The sequence below is a fragment of the Bombus terrestris genome, chromosome 4, assembly GCF_910591885.1.
Source record: "Bombus terrestris chromosome 4, iyBomTerr1.2, whole genome shotgun sequence".
In the NCBI taxonomy this organism is placed as follows: Eukaryota; Metazoa; Arthropoda; class Insecta; order Hymenoptera; family Apidae; genus Bombus; species Bombus terrestris.
In genome coordinates, this window is record NC_063272.1 from 13,069,094 (window position 1) to 13,088,613 (window position 19,520).

The following is a 19,520-nucleotide window of genomic DNA, read 5'->3' on the forward strand; positions in this document are numbered from 1 at the left end:
GCCAATTGAACGTGGGTGTCGCGTATCCTGGCGGAGGCCGATGATAAGCAAGGTTGAAAGACACGCAACTAAAGTTCCTTTCGTCAGTGACTGTTTCGATTAATTGATCTCCCTATATCGTTGCATCTGCTTCGTTGCATAGCGAATGATAGCCTCTCGAAGAAGCTGAGAGAACGATCGAAATCCTTGGTGCGTTCTCTTGATAAAGCAGGCGGTTCTTTCTGTTTCCGTAGTGGCTTGCGCTGAGGATGAATCTATGGGACCAGTATTCGTCAAGGAACCACCAAACCGAGTTGACTTCTCTAATGGAACCGGAGCTGTTGTCGAATGCCAGGCCAGAGGAAACCCCCAACCGGATATCATCTGGGTTCGTGCTGACGGAAGTGCTGTTGGAGACGTTCCTGGACTCAGACAGGTGCTTGCTTTTCTTTTCAAACAAATTACTAGAATTCCCATATCTTTTCTTTGCGTTCTTTGTACCATCTTTCAATTTCATCGAGAGCGATTGACTTCCCACTATCGAATGCTTGAACACCTACGTGTTATGCATTTACGTTACCGTCAGTCGTTTGACGATTAAGAAGGTCGAATTAATTGTCGCCTTATTAGATCGTTCTTTCGCAAATGAAAAAATCTTCTTGTGTCAGGTCTTACCGAACGGAAACTTGGTCTTCCCTCCTTTCCGCGCCGAGGATTATCGTCAAGAAGTTCATGCTCAGGTCTACAGTTGTTTGGCGCGTTCCCCAGCAGGTTCAGTTCACAGCCGAGATGTTAACGTGAGAGCCGGTAAGTAGCTATCCTCTTTCATTCCAAAATTACACGGGAACCCTCGCCGTCGCCTGGCCATCTGTTATTCTTCTGGTTTTAACGGAATAACGCAGTGTACAAAGTTGGGTCAAATTTTGATGGACTACGAAGTAAAAGTAAAAGGCGTCTTGCCGTTGTCAAATTGTAAGAAAAGAGATTTATAGATCAATATTATCGTAAGATTCCTTTTTCTAAAAATGTTATACGGATTAATTTTATCAGATTACTTATAGAAGTTATTTAAGTTTTGAAGATGACAGTGGTACGACGTTAAAGATAGGCCAGGCACGGAGATTTAAAACGTTTTCTTTACAGCTGTTTCGAACAGCGAACGATCGAGTACCTACATAATCTGGTACATTTTTGGGTCAGTACTGCGCGTTTATCTATCGCGACACGTACGGTGAGCATACTACATCAGTGGCAATTATCGCCATTTCCTCCAACGATCAGGCAAAATTAGAGCAGGGCTTCCACGACGAGTAATCGCTGCCGCCGCCGTTGTTCGCAAGAACGTTCGCCGCTCATCGGTTTCTGGTCTGGTACTCGAACGGAAATCTATAATTAGCGAGACCATTTCGTTTCGGCATTTCCGCTTGAAATTCTCGAAAATATTGCACAAATTTTTAATCGCTCATCGGACGCTGTAATTCGCGCGAACGTGCATCGTTGACCCAGTTGCACGATCCAGTTGAAAGGGCTCGAGTGCCAAAACTCTCTAGTACGAAATATTGGAAATGAGAAACGGAGACCGAAGAGCGGCGTTCGCTCGCAATTTTCGAGCGCGGACCGCGGGTCCTTTATTTTTTTTTAAAAACGACGAAATCGCAGTGGTGGCGCAGTACTACGACACGGACGTCAACAAGGAGTACGCGATCCGTGGGAACAGTGCCATTTTGAAGTGTGTTGTTCCGTCCTTTGTCGCCGATTTCGTCAAGGTTCTGTCCTGGCATACCGATCAGGGAGAGGAGTTCGTACCTGGCGATGATTACGGTAGTCCTCGTGTTATTCGATCGAATCTAACGTTTAAGCCGGTCGTCTCGTCGTTCTTTCGAGCAGATCTACCACTTTCTCTATACGTAGCGAAACCTATATAACGCATCTAACGAATGTACAAGGAAACGTCAGACGTCGCGTCGAATGATCGCGTGCTTGACGTTTATCGAAGCAATTATCAACGGCAAGCAGCTATCCGCGAATCCATAGAAAATAGAGCAATGGACCGAAAGCGTAGGTCAATCGCTCTCTGCTCGCATAATCAATGTATATGCACGCGAGAACATCGTTGACCGATCTCGTTAACGTTCTTTCCAGCTCGTTATTTCTACCGGGGAGCGCGCTGGCCCAAATAATTGGAGCACATCGTCGACGTGGACGTGGACGTCAGACTTTCCTCCCTCAGCCTTCTCTCTACTTCTGGTTTCGCGCTCTCTCTGTTTAGCTTTCTTCTCCCGTATCTGTCTCGCCTACTCGCGTGCTTGCACATGCGTAGAAACGGGCGTACACACACTACACACGGGCACACACAGCCACAAAGTCAAAGTGCACCGATCGTTTGCCGACGCGACGTGTCGACGTGCTCCTGCTGGATGTAAGCTTCTCTAAGCTCTCTCGCGGCTGCGGTGTAAGATGCGACCTAACGAATCGATCTGCTCGGCGAGAGACGACGACGACGACGTCGACGAATACGTCACCGCGGAAGCTGTCGTCAACGTCGTGCGTCTCAACGTTGTTATTCGTTACGGAGTAATCTCGTTTCGCTCACCCATGTTTTCCATATGTCGTCGTACTTGGTCGAAAACCACATCGACGACGAGCGTACACTGGTTTCCAGGGAACAATGAGATCGATAATGTTATGGTTCATTTCAGATTTCATTGCATAGTCCGTGCATGTGTAGATAATCGCCTCGAGTGCGTGGAAGAATCGCGCGAGCGGACGCGCATCGCTTACAACGCGGCTGATTATCGCCACTTCCGTTTATTGTAGTTGTACACCAGTATTATCAGTCCGAAGTAAACAACGAGTACGTGATACGCGGCAACGCGGCTATACTCAAGTGCAGCATACCGAGCTTCGTCGCGGAGTTCGTTCAAGTAGTCGGCTGGCAGGACGATCAAGGAAACTCTTTTAATCCGGACGAGAAGAACGGTAGGGCTTTGGGGATAGGCTTTAAAAGGGATGATGAAAAAAGCTGGCAGCGAGTTACGTTTGTCAACGTCGTATGATACGGGGATCGACTGTAATCGATGTAAAAGAGAAACGGTCCGGCAGATCTATTAACATTGTTATGCTAATAATCATATCGTGCGCTCCTATTTTCTCTAGTCGTGACTCAGTACTACGAAGCGGAGGTCGTGTCCGAATACGTAATACGCGGAAACGCAGCCATCGTGAAGTGCACCATACCCAGCTTCGTCGCGGAATTCGTGTCGGTTGACTCTTGGGTGGGAAGCGACGGTTCGACCTTCAGACCAACCAACGACTACGGTACTACGTTCATCGTCCTTGTCCTTTTTTCTGTTTCCTTTGTCGTAGCTCTCCTTCTGCTTTTGTCCGAATCGTCCGGACTGGGTCCCTCGAGTTTTTTTCTCTTCCTGGGGCGTTCCGTTTCCCGACAAACTTGGTAAAAGTTCAAAGTGGCACGTGGTAACGACTGGTTTCCGGCGCGGTCCAGTCTGGCGGCAGTTGAACGGCGGCGGCAACGCGACGAGGGTTAATGAACCATCCGCTGGGGCTCTCACGCCGGCATTATATAGCTCTCCTAAGAAAATAAACCAACTCGATTACCAAGCGCCAGCCGCTCGAGAATCGCGCGAATATATGTCGCTTAATCGAGCTAAACGTTTAATCGACTCGTCCAATTTCATTTCTCGAGCGAAATCCCGGGCTCGCGAATCAACTACCAGCGTTCGCGTAAATCGTCCGAGCTGTTTCGTCAGCAGCCTGTTTTCCATGCAGTCGTTACGCAGCCGTATCAGCCAGAAATTCTCACGGAATACGTGATCAGGGGGAACAGCGCGATCTTGAAGTGCAGCATCCCAAGTTACATCGCGGAGTTCGTTACGGTCGAGGCGTGGATCAGGGAGGACGGAGAGGTGTATATTCCGGAGGATCCTGCTGTCGGCCAGGGTATTACAGGGGTTCGATTCTATTCAGGCTTATTTAGACACGCCTCACGGTAAATCTGTTCCTTCCTGTTAAGGCGACAGAGATCCATTGAATTTAATTTTATGCGAACCTCGTATCGACCCGATCGCAAAACTGGCAAGTATCTGAACTTTACTTTCAACCGTACAGAACTGGATCAGGTGGTAGATACCATGAGACGTGTCGTTGAATTTAGCGAATTCGCGTGATCGAGTAAGCCAAAGCGTGTGTCTGTGTTGTTTCTGCGATTCACATATATCGTACAATCTGTATACCTATACGATCGTTGATCACGCATCCTGGTGTGCCCGCGCGGGCAGTCGTTTCGCAGTTCTACGTCACCGAGGCCGAGAACGAGTATGTGATACGAGCAAACAGCGCGATCATGAAATGCAAAATACCGAGTTTCGTGTCGGAGTTCGTTCAGGTGGATCAATGGGTAGCCAACGATGGAACGATTTACACGGTCGGAGACGATTACGGTAGGCGGAGACGGTGTGATCTCGTTACTGTACTAACCTACGAACCAGGGAGACGGGCTTCTGTTTCTCCCCCTCGCTCCAATTTCAACGTTTCATTTCCTTTTCCCGAACGAACGAATTCCGATGGGACGAAAGGGAAGCGGGACACGACACGAATACAATCCCGTTGTTACTTTAGTACTCTGTTTTACGGGTTTCGTGTGTCGGGTTCACGTTCTCTGGGTTGATGCGCGTTGCAGTGGTCCAGCAATTCTACGAGACGAGGGTCATCGACGAGTTCGTCTTGCGCGGCAACACGGCAACCTTGAAGTGTCTCGTACCCAGCTTTGTGGCAGATTTCGTAGACGTGATCGAGTGGTTGGCTGTCGAGGATGGATCCACGTACTCCGCGAACAGCCAAGAAGAAAGGGGTACTTCTCTCGTCTCGATTACGGAGAGCATATTTAACGAGAGCAGGCGATGAGCACCGTGGTTTTTCTCGATCGTGCAAAACACTGTTCTATCTTTCTGACTATTTTTTTATTATTCAACTTCGAAAGAAATGCATATTCGTATCCGTGTTCGTTAATCTCGTTTATCATCTTGTCCCCTTTCGAGCGGATGTAAACGATCGACACGGTTCGGTCCAGTTTGTTTCGTTGCTTTCCATCAAAGAAGTGGTCTTCGCATTGCGATCAACTCGATTTACTGCCTACGCTCGATTCACCGACCCGACGCGAGTCCTGACGGCGTTTTAATGGAATTAATAAATGGAATTACCAGCGTGCTCATCCCTCTTGCGGAGGACAGGCGGCTCGAGCGTGCTAGAACGCTTTGACGGCGTCACGTTGGCTCTCGTTGCCGTCCGCTCTCAGGGTATGCCAGCGTATGCAGAATACAGTAATACCTACAGGATGCACTCGAAGAACGCACGGGAGAAAGGAGAGAGATGGTTGCCTGTGATGATAGAGTGGAACGCGTGCAATTTGCTCTCGCCTATGAAAAGTTTGCCCTTTCTGACGCGGCCGACGCAAACGGAGTACGGAGGCAGAGCGTGCGGCTGGCAGTGGCCTCGTTACCCACCGCGATCCAACGGATTAGGTTAAGTCGGATTAATCGAGTCTGTCGCTCGCAAATTAAACGCGACCGCGAACAGGACGATCCACTTTCGTTCGGCTAACGATCGAACACGAACGGTAGTACGCGCGCCGCGACCTAATGAAATTTATTTCACGGTCGGTGGTCGAGCGTGTCGATGAGAGAATAACCCAAGCGACAGTAGATCGAATTAAATTTTCGCGTTTCCATCGAGACGACCAAGCTCTCTCTAGCCTCGTTCTCGACAGCGCAGATTTCTAGGATCGTAGTACTTTACGTTTCGTCACACCGCATCAGCATCGCTCTATTCGCGATTAAGCTTCGTGACATAGTTCCTGGAAATATTCTCCGTCAAATATTTGTCGTTCGATTCGAACGAACGAGCGCGCCTCGAGTGAGAGACGGTTGGAAAACGGGACGGTCGCTCGGCCCCGCTCGTGATTTCGGATTAGATTAAGCCCGAACTAATCAAACCGACGCACGAGGAAATTGATGTCCGCTGGCTAGCCTAATTTCCGTCAGTGGAAAGAGAGCGTCGCCGCTCACGGAGCGACGATGTTCTGCACGGTAAACTCCCGTTTGCGGAGAGCCAGTCTCGCGGTTCATTGAAATTTTAATCGGTCGGATCAAAGCCCATCCGTCCATCGACTATTCAGTTCGTCGAAGAGCTATCCTCTTGTGTTTTTCTTTCTCTCTGTTCCGTTTTTATTGCAGTGGTCGCCCAATACTTTGAAGTTCAGGTTTACGATCAGTTCGCGATACGCGGCAACGCGGCGATTTTCAAGTGTCAGGTTCCCTCGTTCGTCGCCGACCACGTGGACGTAGTAGGATGGATCGATTCGGCCGGCGGCAGTTACATAGCCGAGGGACAATCATACGGTATCAATCAACATGGATAAATGGAGAAAGAGAGAGATTCTGTACAGCGCGAGATCGTTGCTCCGTTTTCGCGCTGATCAGAGATCCACCGATTCGTTCCTTTGCTTCTGCGTGGGCGTGGGCGTTCGTTCTTCGATTCGTGCGTACTATGCTATATGGTTCGAGTGGAGAGATCGATCGACCGAGTTTCTGCCGTTAATGTTCTCGGATTACCGTAATTGCTTATACACAGTTGGGAAAACGTACGGGTAGCAGAATCGAGGAAAAAAGAGAACTCGTCGAGCAGTTAAATCACCGCTGTCCAAATCGTGTCTGTACTCCGTTTACTCCAATCGCTCCGCTAATCGATTAATTGCTCCGCTCGGCCGATTCTCCTTCTTCGTACGGTTTTAAGAGGTCGTAACGTCGCACGAATTACCGAACGCTCATCGCAACGATCGATCGCATCACGGATACGAGGCTGTATGTAGATGTGCGGCTTATGGTAAAACCGGAAACCGGTGTCTGGTTGCAGTTGTCGGGCAGCGGTATGCAGTGAACGTGATGGACGAACACGTCCTTCGGGGGAACGCCGCAATTATCAAGTGTCACATACCGAGCTTCGTCGCCGAATTCGTCGAGGTTGACTCTTGGATCGAAGACGAGAAAACTGAAATATACCCTAGCACCGATTACGGTACACACGCACACTTTCATGGGTACACACACGCAGTTCCATCTTAACCATGAATGAAAAGAAGGGGGGAAAAAAAGAACGATAGAAGGTTTTCATTCTCTTTCATCCACGCTTTACGACCGCGCGTTGCGAGACTTTCCTTTTTTTTCGCGCACGAAACGTCGGTAACGCGTGGGTTCGCTCGCGTACGCTCCATTTAGTCGTCCAGACTGCGAAAAGAGTGAAAAGGTCGTACGATCGTTTCCATTCATAATCGCGCGAAGGACGCGGCCGTGGCGCGACCAACCAACGTTTCAAGGATTCCCTCGGGCATCGACCGGATCGCCAAGTAATAACGAGCGACGTCCTTTGCGATCCTGCGTCCTGTTGGAGCAGGAACCGCTCGATTCGTACGCAACCAAGGGAGACACGCAACAGGTACGATCGGCATTGTGCATCGCGATCGCGAGACCGGAAATCGGCCACCACGATTGCAGGTTGCGGTGGATCACGAGTTAAGAAACAGGATGCGTCGTGGCGCCACGAGCAGATAAATAAGTAGGCAGAGAGATCGTTTCTCCGTGGCGATAACAGCGTCGTGTCTTTTCTGAAAAATAAAAAAAAAAAAAAAAAGAAACTGATAACGTGTTCGTTCTATCGGCCTCCACTCGAATGTTGTATCGCGTCCTAGAGGACGGACCGACGACAGAAATGCGTTTGACGTACGATGAAATCGTCCGACAGCCCGGATGCCCCTCGTTTCGGAAAGTAAACGCCGAACTATTCTTGAACTGTTCGTACGACGTTGACTGCCGCTGCTCGCGCTGTCCCAGACTTCCCTCCTTTTTCCAAATTCTTTTTCACGGCTCCACTGTATCTCACGAACCTTCCTTTCCCTGTGTGACTACTCTAGAGTACATGGCTATGGTTTTTATTGCTTGTAGCATTACAGTAGTCGATTGCATGCATCGGGCTCGTTCGTTCGTGATTATTCTGTAAGCCGGAAGTCATCGAGAGGAACGCAACGTGAATGTAATTCTTTACGAGGTATTTAACTCGACGAAGCTTAACAGAGTAAGATTACGAATTGAGTATCTTAAATAGCTTCGATTTTTAATCCCTCTGAACGTTCTTTATCTTGCTTTAAATCTGTTATTTTATTATTTATGTCCGATGGATAAAGTTAATGGTAGCTTCTCCGGATTAAACGGATTAAAGGGAATACCGTAGAAGCGACGGTATATCAACAAATCTGATGGTATGTTCTTACAACACGTTTCACGGACATGCCAGGGGCTGGGAACAATGCAAACTCGATATTCCCTCGTCCGTTGTTTGACGAACGGGCCTGAATCTATGGCTTGAATCGCCCAACCATTCGTCGAACGGTGAAAGCACGAGATAGATAAAGAGTCGGTCGCTATTCAACGTTCAACGAATTTGGCCAAGGTAGCAAAATGTAGTAGAGTGCATGCGGGCCAATGTATTAATCAAGACGGCATTGTACTGGTCGATATACACTGCTACGTGTGTGTCTGTGTCCGACGAGTACCGTGTGGTCGTTGGGATAATTGAATATTTCTGATTGCCAGACCCATATCGGTACGAACTTTATATACTACCGAGCGTAAAATGTCGTCCAGTTCGATTAAACTGTTCCAATAGAGCCGATACTGGCCGGAACGTTCTTTCCGATAAGTCAATTATCCCTGGTTAGAAAGTTGCACCGGATGAATCAACGCCGAGAAATAATCTATCTACTTTGCTTCGTGACTCGGTCACTCGAACAGATGGAAAATACCTGGTACTGCCTTCCGGAGAACTTCACATTCGCGATGTCGGACCCGAGGACGGATACAAGACCTATCAATGCCGCACCAAGCATAGACTCACCGGAGAAACAAGATTGTCTGCCACCAAGGGACGTCTCGTCATTACCGGTAAGTGACGATCATAAGAAACGATCAGTTTCAACTTCGTTGAAATCACGATTCTGATTTATTACATCGTTCTCTCTTCCTTATGCTCTTCGAAGCGTGATAAACGCAGAGTTACGTTATCGCATAGCGTGTAAATACTTGTGTATGTTTTTTAAAACAGTGAAAATCAGAATCGTGTTTCTAGTTTCGAACCTGGACGGTAATCGCGTGCGCGTACAAGAGTGGAATAATTGTCATTCCTCTCGCGATGAAGTTAAACGACAATTTAAACGTTTTCGATTTTCCTCTCTCTTCTCTCTTTCTATTTGTTTTATTTTCTTTTTACAACAGTTGCTTGGTTTAGAAATTTACCGTCACACGAGATAAACGCGAGCATGTAAACGAGGACTCTTTTGCGATGTAAATCGTCCCCGCGAACGCGGTACCGAATTCGTGTTGCAGGTCGGACTTTAACTACTCTTTTATCGCGCGAACTGTGGCGTTCCGGGAAAGTATTGTCTGGGTTCGAAACTGTTTACCGAGGCAATTGATTTTCCCCGAAACAGAGTGAACAGACCGAGCGTTTAGCCAGACAGTGCGATTAAATAATCGAGTATCTATATATTTAATACCCAAGTATCTTGGAAAATCAATTGCCTTCGGCTGAGGTAACCACGTCGATGTACGTGTTATTTTTTAAGCCAGCCAGCTTGATCGAATTATCAATGAGCGTGAAGTCAAATTTGAAAGTTCGTTTCGTGTCGTCGGTGAAATTGAAAACGTCTTGTTGTTTTAAAATAGATGTAAATAGATGAAAGAACGTATTGATATTGTTTGAATGTACGTATTGATGAACGTATTGATTTGTACGAGATCAAGCTCGTTGGAAAACCTGAATGCTGGGACAGGGTACCCCTGCGGGCACGCGCCACCGCCCGCCCATAATTTGACTCTTGGCATGATCGGTTTCGATGAATTTTGAAAAGAACGGAAGAAAAGAAAGAAAGAGAAAAAATAAGTAAAGAAACAGCGTAAAATTCTTCCGACGCTTTGCGGCGCCCTCACGCGATTTCCGGGCTCTGTCCTTCGCTCTCGCGTGGTAAGTCAAACGTCACTCTATAAGTCTAATATTTCACACGAAATGAAACGCTCTAGACGCTAACACGTGGAATAGATGTGATGCTCAATGCAGCTGTCAGCTTTCACCATTCTCCACTTTGTTCGTTCGTATCGAACGATGTAAGTACGTAACGTCTCGTGTCACGAGTGTTCTATCGCTTTTGAAACATCGTACGAAGAACTATCTTTTTCTTGGAAGAAAATCTGACAGACACACAGCTTCGTTGGGTACAGAGCTATTCTATTGTCAAAGCAATCGGTCAACGATGGCAGGTGAATCCTCCTGTCGATACGAATGCGATTCCATCGAGTCTGAGTCGCATAGTGTACCGTGTAAATAACGACGGCCAAGAGATGCGGTAACGAGAATCACAATGACGACAAAGGGTCCGAGCAGGGGGGCCCACGCGCCGCAAAGACGGCTCCACACAGTCATAGCGTTTTCGTTGTGAAACAGAACCCGTGGGGAGCGTACGGCCAAAGTTTCCTTCGATGGACAACATTAACGGACTTTCCACGGAATCGAAAAGCAATTTACCGCTTCTCTGCCCTGCCCAAGGATTCCCGGTACCGGTTTATAGGTACGATATATCTCTGATCACCGATACGAGATACATGCATTAGCATGATCGAAAAAAAAAAGGGAACTCGAACTGCGTAGGCAAAACTAGAGATATTGGAAAAAAAAAACGAGGGAAAAGTAGGCTGTTCGGAATGTCTGTGAACGATTACCGGAACTAGACATTCGATAGGAAGCTTTTTCGTCCATTGAAACGATTATTCCTCTTCTACTAACGCGTCGACGAGGAAAGGATGGTTTTTGAAACGACCGTGTATCCCTCGGGGGTTCCCCGTTCCACGTGCAGACAGCAGAAATTACCTGAATCGTTATTCGCGTGCTCTTCAGAACCGGTAGGCAGTGTCCGCCCAAAGATTCCTTCAACGGACGACATACGTGGATTCAGGACGGTGCAGAACGGAAGTCAAGCTTTGATTTGCCCTGCACAGGGGTTCCCCGTTCCCTTAAACAGGTAGACAATCAATTAAAAAAGAAAGAAGGCAAAATGTCACGCTAATCCTGCCCGATATCGATATTTGGAAAGCGATGTTACTGTTTAATTGCATAATCAGAGCCAGTTGGAAGCGTGAGACCGAAATTCCCGACCATCGACGACTCCAGGAGTTTCCGCACGACCATCGACGGCTCTGTAACCCTTCTTTGCCCCGCACAGGGGTATCCTGTCCTGGTTTTCAAGTAAGTTTCGTCTCGTCACGATCGATATCGTGTTCTGTGTCTTTCTCGCACCTTTTCCGGATACTCGAACGTAGAGCCGGTGGGCAGCGTCCGACCGAAATTTCCATCTGTGAGCAACATAAACGGTCTGACTGTCGTCACCAATGGAACGCTGCCTCTCCTCTGTCCCGCGCAGGGATTTCCGGTACCAAGTTATAGGTATGCCTTCGAATTAAAATAGAAGAACGTGGCAAGTTCGAGGAGAGCTTTTCCCAGTGAACATTTCTAAAACTCGTTGACTGCGGGTAATAAGAGGCGAGAAACGATCGCTAAAATAATTGTATCGTAGCTCTCATATAGGAGTTTGAACTGCCAACTGCTATTTTAGAAAGAAGATATCGATCGAGCAACAATCTCGTTCTTCTCTATTTTCTCTTCAATCTCATGCTTTCTCCGACTGTTTACAAAATTTTTTTAAAAATCGGCGTGTCACACTTTCCCTGGTCCTGGTGTTTTTCTCGCGATCGTTCAAGTCCGCCCAGGGGTTCCCGATCCCACGTGCGATCACACGCGAGTTCACGCCGCGTGTACACTATATGGTAACATTCAGAGCCGGTGGGCAGCGTGAGACCGAAATTTCCGACGATCGATGACACCAGAGGATTCCGTACGATGAAAGACGGCTCGGTGACGTTGCTGTGTGCCGCCCAAGGGTTCCCTGTCCCGGTACACAAGTAAGTTGGCGACCGATTCGCGAGCTACGTGGACGCAGCGTGGTAAAATTTCGCTGTGTTTTTTCTTTTCGACGATGTTTCGCAGAGCCCGTGGCGAGTGCCCGGCCGAAACTCTCCAGCACGATCAACTTAATCGGACTCACGACGAGGACGAACGGAAGCTTGCCGCTTTTCTGCCCCGCGCAAGGATTCCCCCTTCCGTCTTATAGGTAGGGAGCTTGTTAAGTTTTCGAGATGCGAAATGGTCGAGGAGAATCTGGGTTTGCCCGGCCTCTGAGAGCTTCTCTCATTCAGTAGTTTCTAGGACGCTTCATCTTTGTTCCGTCGAGATCAAAGGACAAGTGGCTGTGTTAAATAACCGATGTTAATCCACGATTGAAGGGGCAGCGATAAATTATAGCGCAACAGCTGCGCGGCTAAACGCCGTTTCTACTTTCGATAACTTTTTCATTCTCGACAAACACGATCCGTACGTTTTTCTCGATGCGGTGGGTTCCCTGTCCCCGTTTCCGTGCACATGAAACGTCGACGCGTTATCAACGTTTGTTACGTGCTTCTTCCCCTTGGGATTGCAGAACCCGTGGGGAGCGTACGACCCAAGTTTCCGACGATGGATAATTCTCGTGGATTCGTCTCGACCGTCGAACACGCTCTGACTCTCCTGTGCCCTGCTCAAGGATTTCCAGTTCCTTCGCATAGGTGGGATAAGGTCGCGGAATTGTCTCATAGATCTATCGTCGTAAATGTCGTTTTATATAGAGAAACAGAGATCAAGAACGTCGAAGAAGTTCACGTGTGATTGCCCTGTCCCGGCGTTCCACGCAACGAAGAGAATCGACTCAACGATCGCGTCTGTAGCGAAGGTGTTTTCTCGTAGAACCGGTGGCCAGCACGAAACCGAAGTTCCCGATGACGGAGAACTCGCGTACGTACACGGTTCACTGCGACCAGCCGCTCACTTTGATGTGTCCAGCTCAGGCGTTCCCCGTTCCAGCCTTCAGGTATAGAAACTTTGGAATTTCCAAGGCGTCGGTCGGTTGAACACGTACGCGAATCGATGCGCGGCTCGATATCAAAGAGATTATCCAGATGAAAAATAACGCGATAAACGACGTGATCATTCGCCCGGTTCGTATGGACGTATCCTCCGTCATATTTTTCTTGGTATGTCCCTTAGAGCCTGTTGCCAGCACTCGACCAAAATTTCCGTCGTTGGCGGACTCGCAAGCGTTCAAAATGGTTCTGGGTGGTGCGATGACGTTGCTGTGTCCTGCCCAAGGGTTTCCCGTTCCGTCGTACAGGTAACAGTCCCTGTTCTCTGTCTTGGCTCTCATCTCGCGAATCGTTTGACTTTTCCCATCAGAGCCAGCATCAAGCACGCGTCCACAATTATCTGGTCCAAGCGATCTTCTACGATTCAGCGCCTCTTCGCTAAAAAGCGTCACCCTTTTGTGTCCAGCTCAAGGATTTCCAGTCCCGATCTATAGGTAGGCAGCGAAATAGTTCTCACGATCGGAGAACAATGAGAGCTTCTCGTAACTTTGATAAGCTTTCGATTCGTTTCAATAGATGCAGGTCCGTTCTATTCAGAGATCGGCGACTTTTTTTGGGAGGAAGGCACGTATGATCGTGGGTCCGTGAAAAGAACTAGCTTGCTCTATAGTAAAAAGGGGGAGTCCCTATTCCAGCATGTTCAAAGACACTCTTCATAGCTTCCCCTTTCCACACGACCTCTCCGTATCACGGTCTCGCGTTCTGTTTTTAGAACCCGCGTCGAGCAGCAAGCCACAGTTTCCATCTGTGAACGACGTCGGATTACGAGTAACGAAAGGCACAGGCTTTTCGTTGCTTTGTCCTGCACAGGCGTTTCCAGTTGCCACGTTTAGGTAGGTCGATATATCTGTCGAGCGTGCACGCTTCCACGCGGCACTAAGAAAAATAGACGACGTCTCGTCGTTTTCTTCCTTTTTTCCGTCTGCCGTCTCACCCTGTCCCAGTATATTAGACACGTTGACGAAATGGAATCCGTGAATTCCGCGTAAGTCCTCTCGAGAACGAGAACAAGAAAGTTGGAGCGATATTCGCGACCGAGCAACAAGATCCACGAAGTCTTCACTCTCCGAGTTTAAACCACTTTTCCAAGAGGTTATCCCTTTTTCTAGAACCAGTCGGTTTCGCGAAGCCAAAGTTCTCGATGATCGACAAGAGCCGAACGTTCGAGATCCTGGAAGCTCAGAGCGTAACGTTGCAGTGTCCCGCTCAGGCGTATCCTGTCCCAGTCCTCAAGTAAGTCCACGAAGAAGAAGCGTAGGGATCACCGTCGCACTCTAAAGATCGGCTCGTTTCTCGTGTGATCCGCAGAACCGCTATCGAGCTCGAAACCTAAATTAACCGCCCTGGACGTGAAATCGACGAACCCTAGCACGATGCTGGGTACCATTGCCACCTTATTGTGTCCCGTTCAAGGATTCCCAGTGCCAGCATTCAGGTAAAACGTACGAGAAATTCCTGGTTTGTTTTTTCACAACGTTCGAAGCGATCCTCGCGACGGCAGGTAACGCTAGAAGAACTAGTCCTCCTTGAAAACAACGAGCAGCCAATGAGCACTCTTTGTCTCACAGTGGAGCGGTTCTTCCGTCACGTGAATAGTTTAATCGATATCGCCTTTCGCTTGCTCGTTCTTTTCCGTGGATTCGATGATATCGCGGTTCAATTGGCTGAATGTGCCAGTCAATTACCAGGAACAATTAGATGGTTGTCAGGACCCTGTCCCAGTGGCATAGAGCGGACGGTGATTCGTTTCTTCTCGTAGAGCCGGTGGCCAGCACGAAGCCGAAATTTCCGATGACGGAGAATTCGCGCACATATACCACCTACACGGTGCGACGCGAGCTGCCTTTGACTTTGCCCTGTCCGGCACAGGCGTTCCCCGTTCCGGTCTTCAGGTACGCGTAAAGTTGCGCTTTCATCTGGTCGAAGCATCGATTTCAGTATACGTTTCTATCGTAAATAGGACAAGTATTCTGCTTCCTATCAAAGAATCGAGTGAAGATTGAACGTGAGAAGATAGACGATAGCTCGCAAACGTTCACCGGGTAGATTTCTGTTTGTCTTTTACTTGAGCCGAGGGGATACCCAGTCTCAGTGTCAGGGAATCGAAACACCTGTCGTTCATCCGTATACAGCTAACCGCTCTTTTGGTCAGAACCGGTGTCCAGTGCGAAACCAAAATTCACGAACGCCGACATAAAGGTTGTGAGACCAACGGCGACTACCAACGCGGTGTCGATGACTTGTCCTGCACAAGGATTCCCTGTCCCCATCACACGGTCAGTAAGAATTCTCGAGCATAAATGGATTTTCGTATGATTCTCAGAGCCTACCTCCAGCGTAAAGCCAAAACTACCGTACGTTCGTAAAGTCGAGTTTATGGAAGGGAGAACCAGCGATGCGGTGTGTTTGACGTGTCCGGTGCAAGGTTACCCTGTTCCACTTTCGAGGTGAGACGATATATAATCGCGAGCGCACGGTCGCGCGAACCCGCGGTCGATACAATTTCCCAATGGTTCCGACGCCACGTCGGTTTCGAATGACTCGCGTTTGGCTTTCGCCGCGGCTTGTTCGTTAATTCTAATTTCACACTATCGCCGGCTTTGTGTCGTCGCTTTCCAGAGTCGTTTTATATATCGGAAACGTAATTCCCGTTGTCACGATATTTTCCCCAGAACCTGTTGGACTCAAGTCGCCCATTTTCTCCACCGACAATAGCTTTAGTAAATACGCGAGGCGCAAGGGTATAAACGTGGTGCTCGCGTGCAACGCTCAGGGATTCCCCGTGCCAACCACCAGGTAATCTCGCGTGTCGTGCGGTAATATCGCACGCTTTGCTTAACGTGTTTATGCCTCTTAAAATACGATCGAACACAGCGTATTTTAATCACGATCGTTCGTCGACTCGCTTCCTACGTTTAGCGCGTCGAGTTCGTCACTTTGTTCTTTGCTCGTCGTCGGGAATATTCTTTCCGTGTTTTTCGTAGAACCGGTCGGATTCAAGTCGCCGATCTTCTCCAACGATCTCAGTCTTAGCGCGTACGCGAGGCGACAGGGCATGAGCGTGGTTCTCGCGTGCAGTGCTCAGGGATTCCCCGTGCCAACCACCAGGTAATTTATCACCATCACCTTCTTCGAACGTTTGGAAAATATTCTTGCTTCTATAAAACGCTATCGAGAAAATAGTTTACAATGAAAAGCAAAGATTGGAGAGCGCTGTGTGTTTCGTAGAACCGGTTGGATTCAAGTCGCCGATCTTCTCCAGCGACGATAGTCTGAGTAAATACGCGAGGCGCAAGGGCACGAGCGTGGTGCTCGCGTGCAGCGCTCAGGGATTCCCAGTACCAACAACCAGGTAAATCTGTCGCGCCAGTCGAGAAATCAGCTGGATCGAATGCGATGCGAAACAATCGATTTCAGAACCGGTTGCAGCAAGATCCCCGCGATTAACGTCGGATGATTTGAGCCGTACGATCAGACGATACGAGGGTCAACCAATCTCCATTTTTTGTGCCGCGCAGGGAAGCCCTGTGCCCACTACTAGGTAAAGAATTCGACGTAGTTCGGCATATCGATTAAATTCCAGCCGTGAAAACCGTTGAACGGTTAGCTGAATTAGTTATCGGGTACTGTTGCTCGGCTACGTTCTATCGGTGTTCGGTATCGACGAACTAGAGCTGTGTATGCTAGAATAATCAAGCGTCAATGTTGTTTAGAGCCTGTCGGAAGCAAAGCGCCAACCTTTGCCGGAGATCCAAAACTCTCCTTGTTGGGACGTCGAATAAACACGGATATTAGCCTTCTGTGTAATGCCCAAGGCCATCCAACTCCTGTCTATAGGTACGAAACTGGATGACATGGACCGAAAGAACGCGTGCTTTTGTTTTCTTCTCTCTCACAAGGTAGCGCGTGAAGTAGGACCGTTGGCGACGTAGTCGATGAGAAAAAAAGGGGAACCCTGTCCGGCGGACTCAGGAACACCGGCTAGAAATTTTAATGGCATTCCGCGTGACTTGGTTGTTTCCCTTGCTTAGAGCCGATGGGGATCAAAGCGCCTGCTTTTGTGGGGGACGTTAAATCGTTCTTCTTCCTTCGTAAAGAGGGCTCGGAAATGAGCATGCCGTGTAACGCCCAGGGGCATCCTGTTCCCGTAACCAGGTACTAAATTACCCATTGAAAGGCATCGACTATCGCGCTAGGCCGAGTCGTCGTCTCGTGATATCTAGTCATTTCGCAAAGTTGCGCAAAATAATGAGATCTCCCGTTGCTTAATAATTTGCCGAACATTTCTAGTTATTCACGGGACGATGATTTTGTAAGTCCATTAAGTGACGACGGTCAGGTGCAATCCTTGCTCCCTCTAGAGTATCGTGTTCGGTAATCCGAGATAGTTAGGTAAAATAGTTAGTCTGGTCGGTTCGAAGGCGGTCTTCAGTCCAGCTTTTGCTAATCCTGTGACAGAGCCGGTCGCCACGAAGAAGCCAAAGTTCTCGAGTGACACGAAATTATCTTCGTACGATCGTCCCAGTGATCAAGATCTCACTCTGCTCTGTCCTGCTCAGGGGTTCCCAGTTCCATCTCATAGGTATACTACTACTTTCAAACTAATCGGCGAGTGTTAGTCAAAGAGCGTGCAGCTCACAGCATGGCCCTATGTATTTGTATGATTAGAACCAGTTGGCAGCAAAGCGCCAGCGTTCACGGGCACATTGAAGGGAGGATGGATGGAGGCTAAAGGAGATACCAGTGTCGTACTCTTCTGCCCCGCGCAAGGGTACCCTGTGCCATCATTTAGGTAACTGATTCTTCCATAAAATATTCCTGATCGTGTCCTACGTGCTCCGATTATTCCACTGGTAGCGGAAGTATAAGATAAAGCTTTAATTAAACGAGCTTCGTATTCATTTAAATCTTAACTTGAACTTGCGCAACGTACGAATAGGTAAAAATAATCTGGTCGATTCGAAGGCGGTCTTCATGCGAGCTTTTCCTAATCCTGACAGAGCCGGTCGCCACGAAGAAGCCAAAGTTTTCGAGCGACGCGAAGAAGTCCTGGTACGATCGCGTCGTCGGTCAAGATCTCACACTATTTTGTCCTGCTCAGGGGTTCCCAGTTCCATCCTATAGGTATACTTCTTAAATTAATCATTGGTTGTTAGTCAAAGAGCTCACAGCATGGCCCTGTGTCTTCGTGTAATTCGTTAGAACCAGTCGGCAGCAAAGCGCCAGCGATCACGGGCATTTTAAGGGGTGGATACATGGAGATTAAAGCGGACACCAGTGTCGTGTTCTTCTGTCCCGCGCAAGGATACCCTGTGCCATTATTTAGGTAAATGATTCTTCCTTCAAGTATTTCTACGTGCGTTGGTCTTCGTAATGCAGCGAGAACGCACGTTCATACTTTAATCGAACGACTATTCGTTTAAACGTAAAGATATTTCGATACGGTTAGTTTGTTAAAGTAGTTAGTCCGGTAGACTCGAAGCCAGTCTTCATACGAGCTTTTCCTAATCCCGACAGAGCCGGTCGCCACGAAGAAGCCAAAGTTCTCGAATGACGCGAAGCTATCCTGGTACGATCGTGTCACCGGTCAAGATCTCACTCTATTTTGTCCCGCTCAGGGGTTCCCAGTTCCATCCTATAGGTATACTTCTTGAATTAATCATTGAGTGTTAGTCAAAGAGCTCACAGCATGGTTCTGTATCTCTGTGTAATTCGTTAGAACCAGTTGGCAGCAAAGCGCCAGCATTCACGGGAACGGTAAAGGGCGTATGGATGGAGAATCCAGCGGACACCGATGTCGTTCTCTTCTGTCCCGCGCAAGGGTACCCTGTGCCATCCTTTAGGTAACTGATTCGTCCTTAAAGTATTCCTACTTTACGTGCATCGAGCATACCCTACCGCAGCCAGAGTGACGTTTTAATTAAAAGAGTTGTTCATTTAAACGCGAAAGACCTTCGCGTCGATTTCATGGGACGAGCGCGGCATTATTTGGCAATCGTTTGTGAAAACTGAAGAGCACTTAGTGGACCAGATTGTTTCTATTACATTGCCTTGGCCTTCTTTTCGTTTACCCTCATCCCGTACTTGTCCGGCATCGGGCTCCCCTTTTCTGACATTCAAAGTGGAACAATTAATTCTGCCTCGCTCATCGCGTGTGCATTGTCAGAACCGGTCGGCAGCAAAGCACCGGCGTTCACGGGGGATGTGAAGGGCGTTTGGCTGGAAAAAGGAGCTGGATCCAGCACCGTGCTGCCATGTCCCGCGCAGGGATACCCCGTCCCCTCCTTTAGGTAAAGCTCTTTGTATTAATTAACCCGAAAGAAAGAAAGGAAACTGGTCGGTTGTTAGCCGAGCGCGGTAAGATCGATCGAAGACCGTGAAGAGAAAGCGTTGCAGGTTCGGACCGGATTA

The 19,520-nt window shown here is 48.5% G+C and overlaps 1 protein-coding gene across 50 annotated transcripts in view; it reads left to right on the forward strand.

The window, feature by feature from the left end:
• The window catches only part of LOC100649765 (Down syndrome cell adhesion molecule-like protein Dscam2), a 56,176-nt gene that overhangs the window by 4,734 nt on the left and 31,922 nt on the right, over positions 1 to 19,520 (forward strand). For 10 of the 50 annotated variants that reach the window (XM_048404980.1, XM_048404984.1, XM_048404989.1 and 7 more), the window contains exons 3-6: positions 234 to 415; positions 648 to 786; positions 3,769 to 3,939; positions 8,841 to 8,990. In XM_048404980.1, coding sequence (XP_048260937.1) covers positions 234 to 415; positions 648 to 786; positions 3,769 to 3,939; positions 8,841 to 8,990 — 642 coding nt within the window. Of the gene's footprint in view, positions 1 to 233; positions 416 to 647; positions 787 to 1,638; positions 1,801 to 3,135; positions 3,298 to 3,768; positions 3,940 to 4,277; positions 4,440 to 4,678; positions 4,850 to 6,230; positions 6,396 to 6,909; positions 7,072 to 8,840; positions 8,991 to 10,545; positions 10,670 to 11,219; positions 11,344 to 11,932; positions 12,057 to 12,141; positions 12,266 to 12,631; positions 12,756 to 12,933; positions 13,058 to 13,233; positions 13,358 to 13,419; positions 13,544 to 13,821; positions 13,943 to 14,417; positions 14,545 to 14,868; positions 15,002 to 19,520 lie in introns of all 50 variants that reach the window. The other 40 variants (XM_048405002.1, XM_048404997.1, XM_048405025.1 and 37 more) reach the window with 24 other exon arrangements.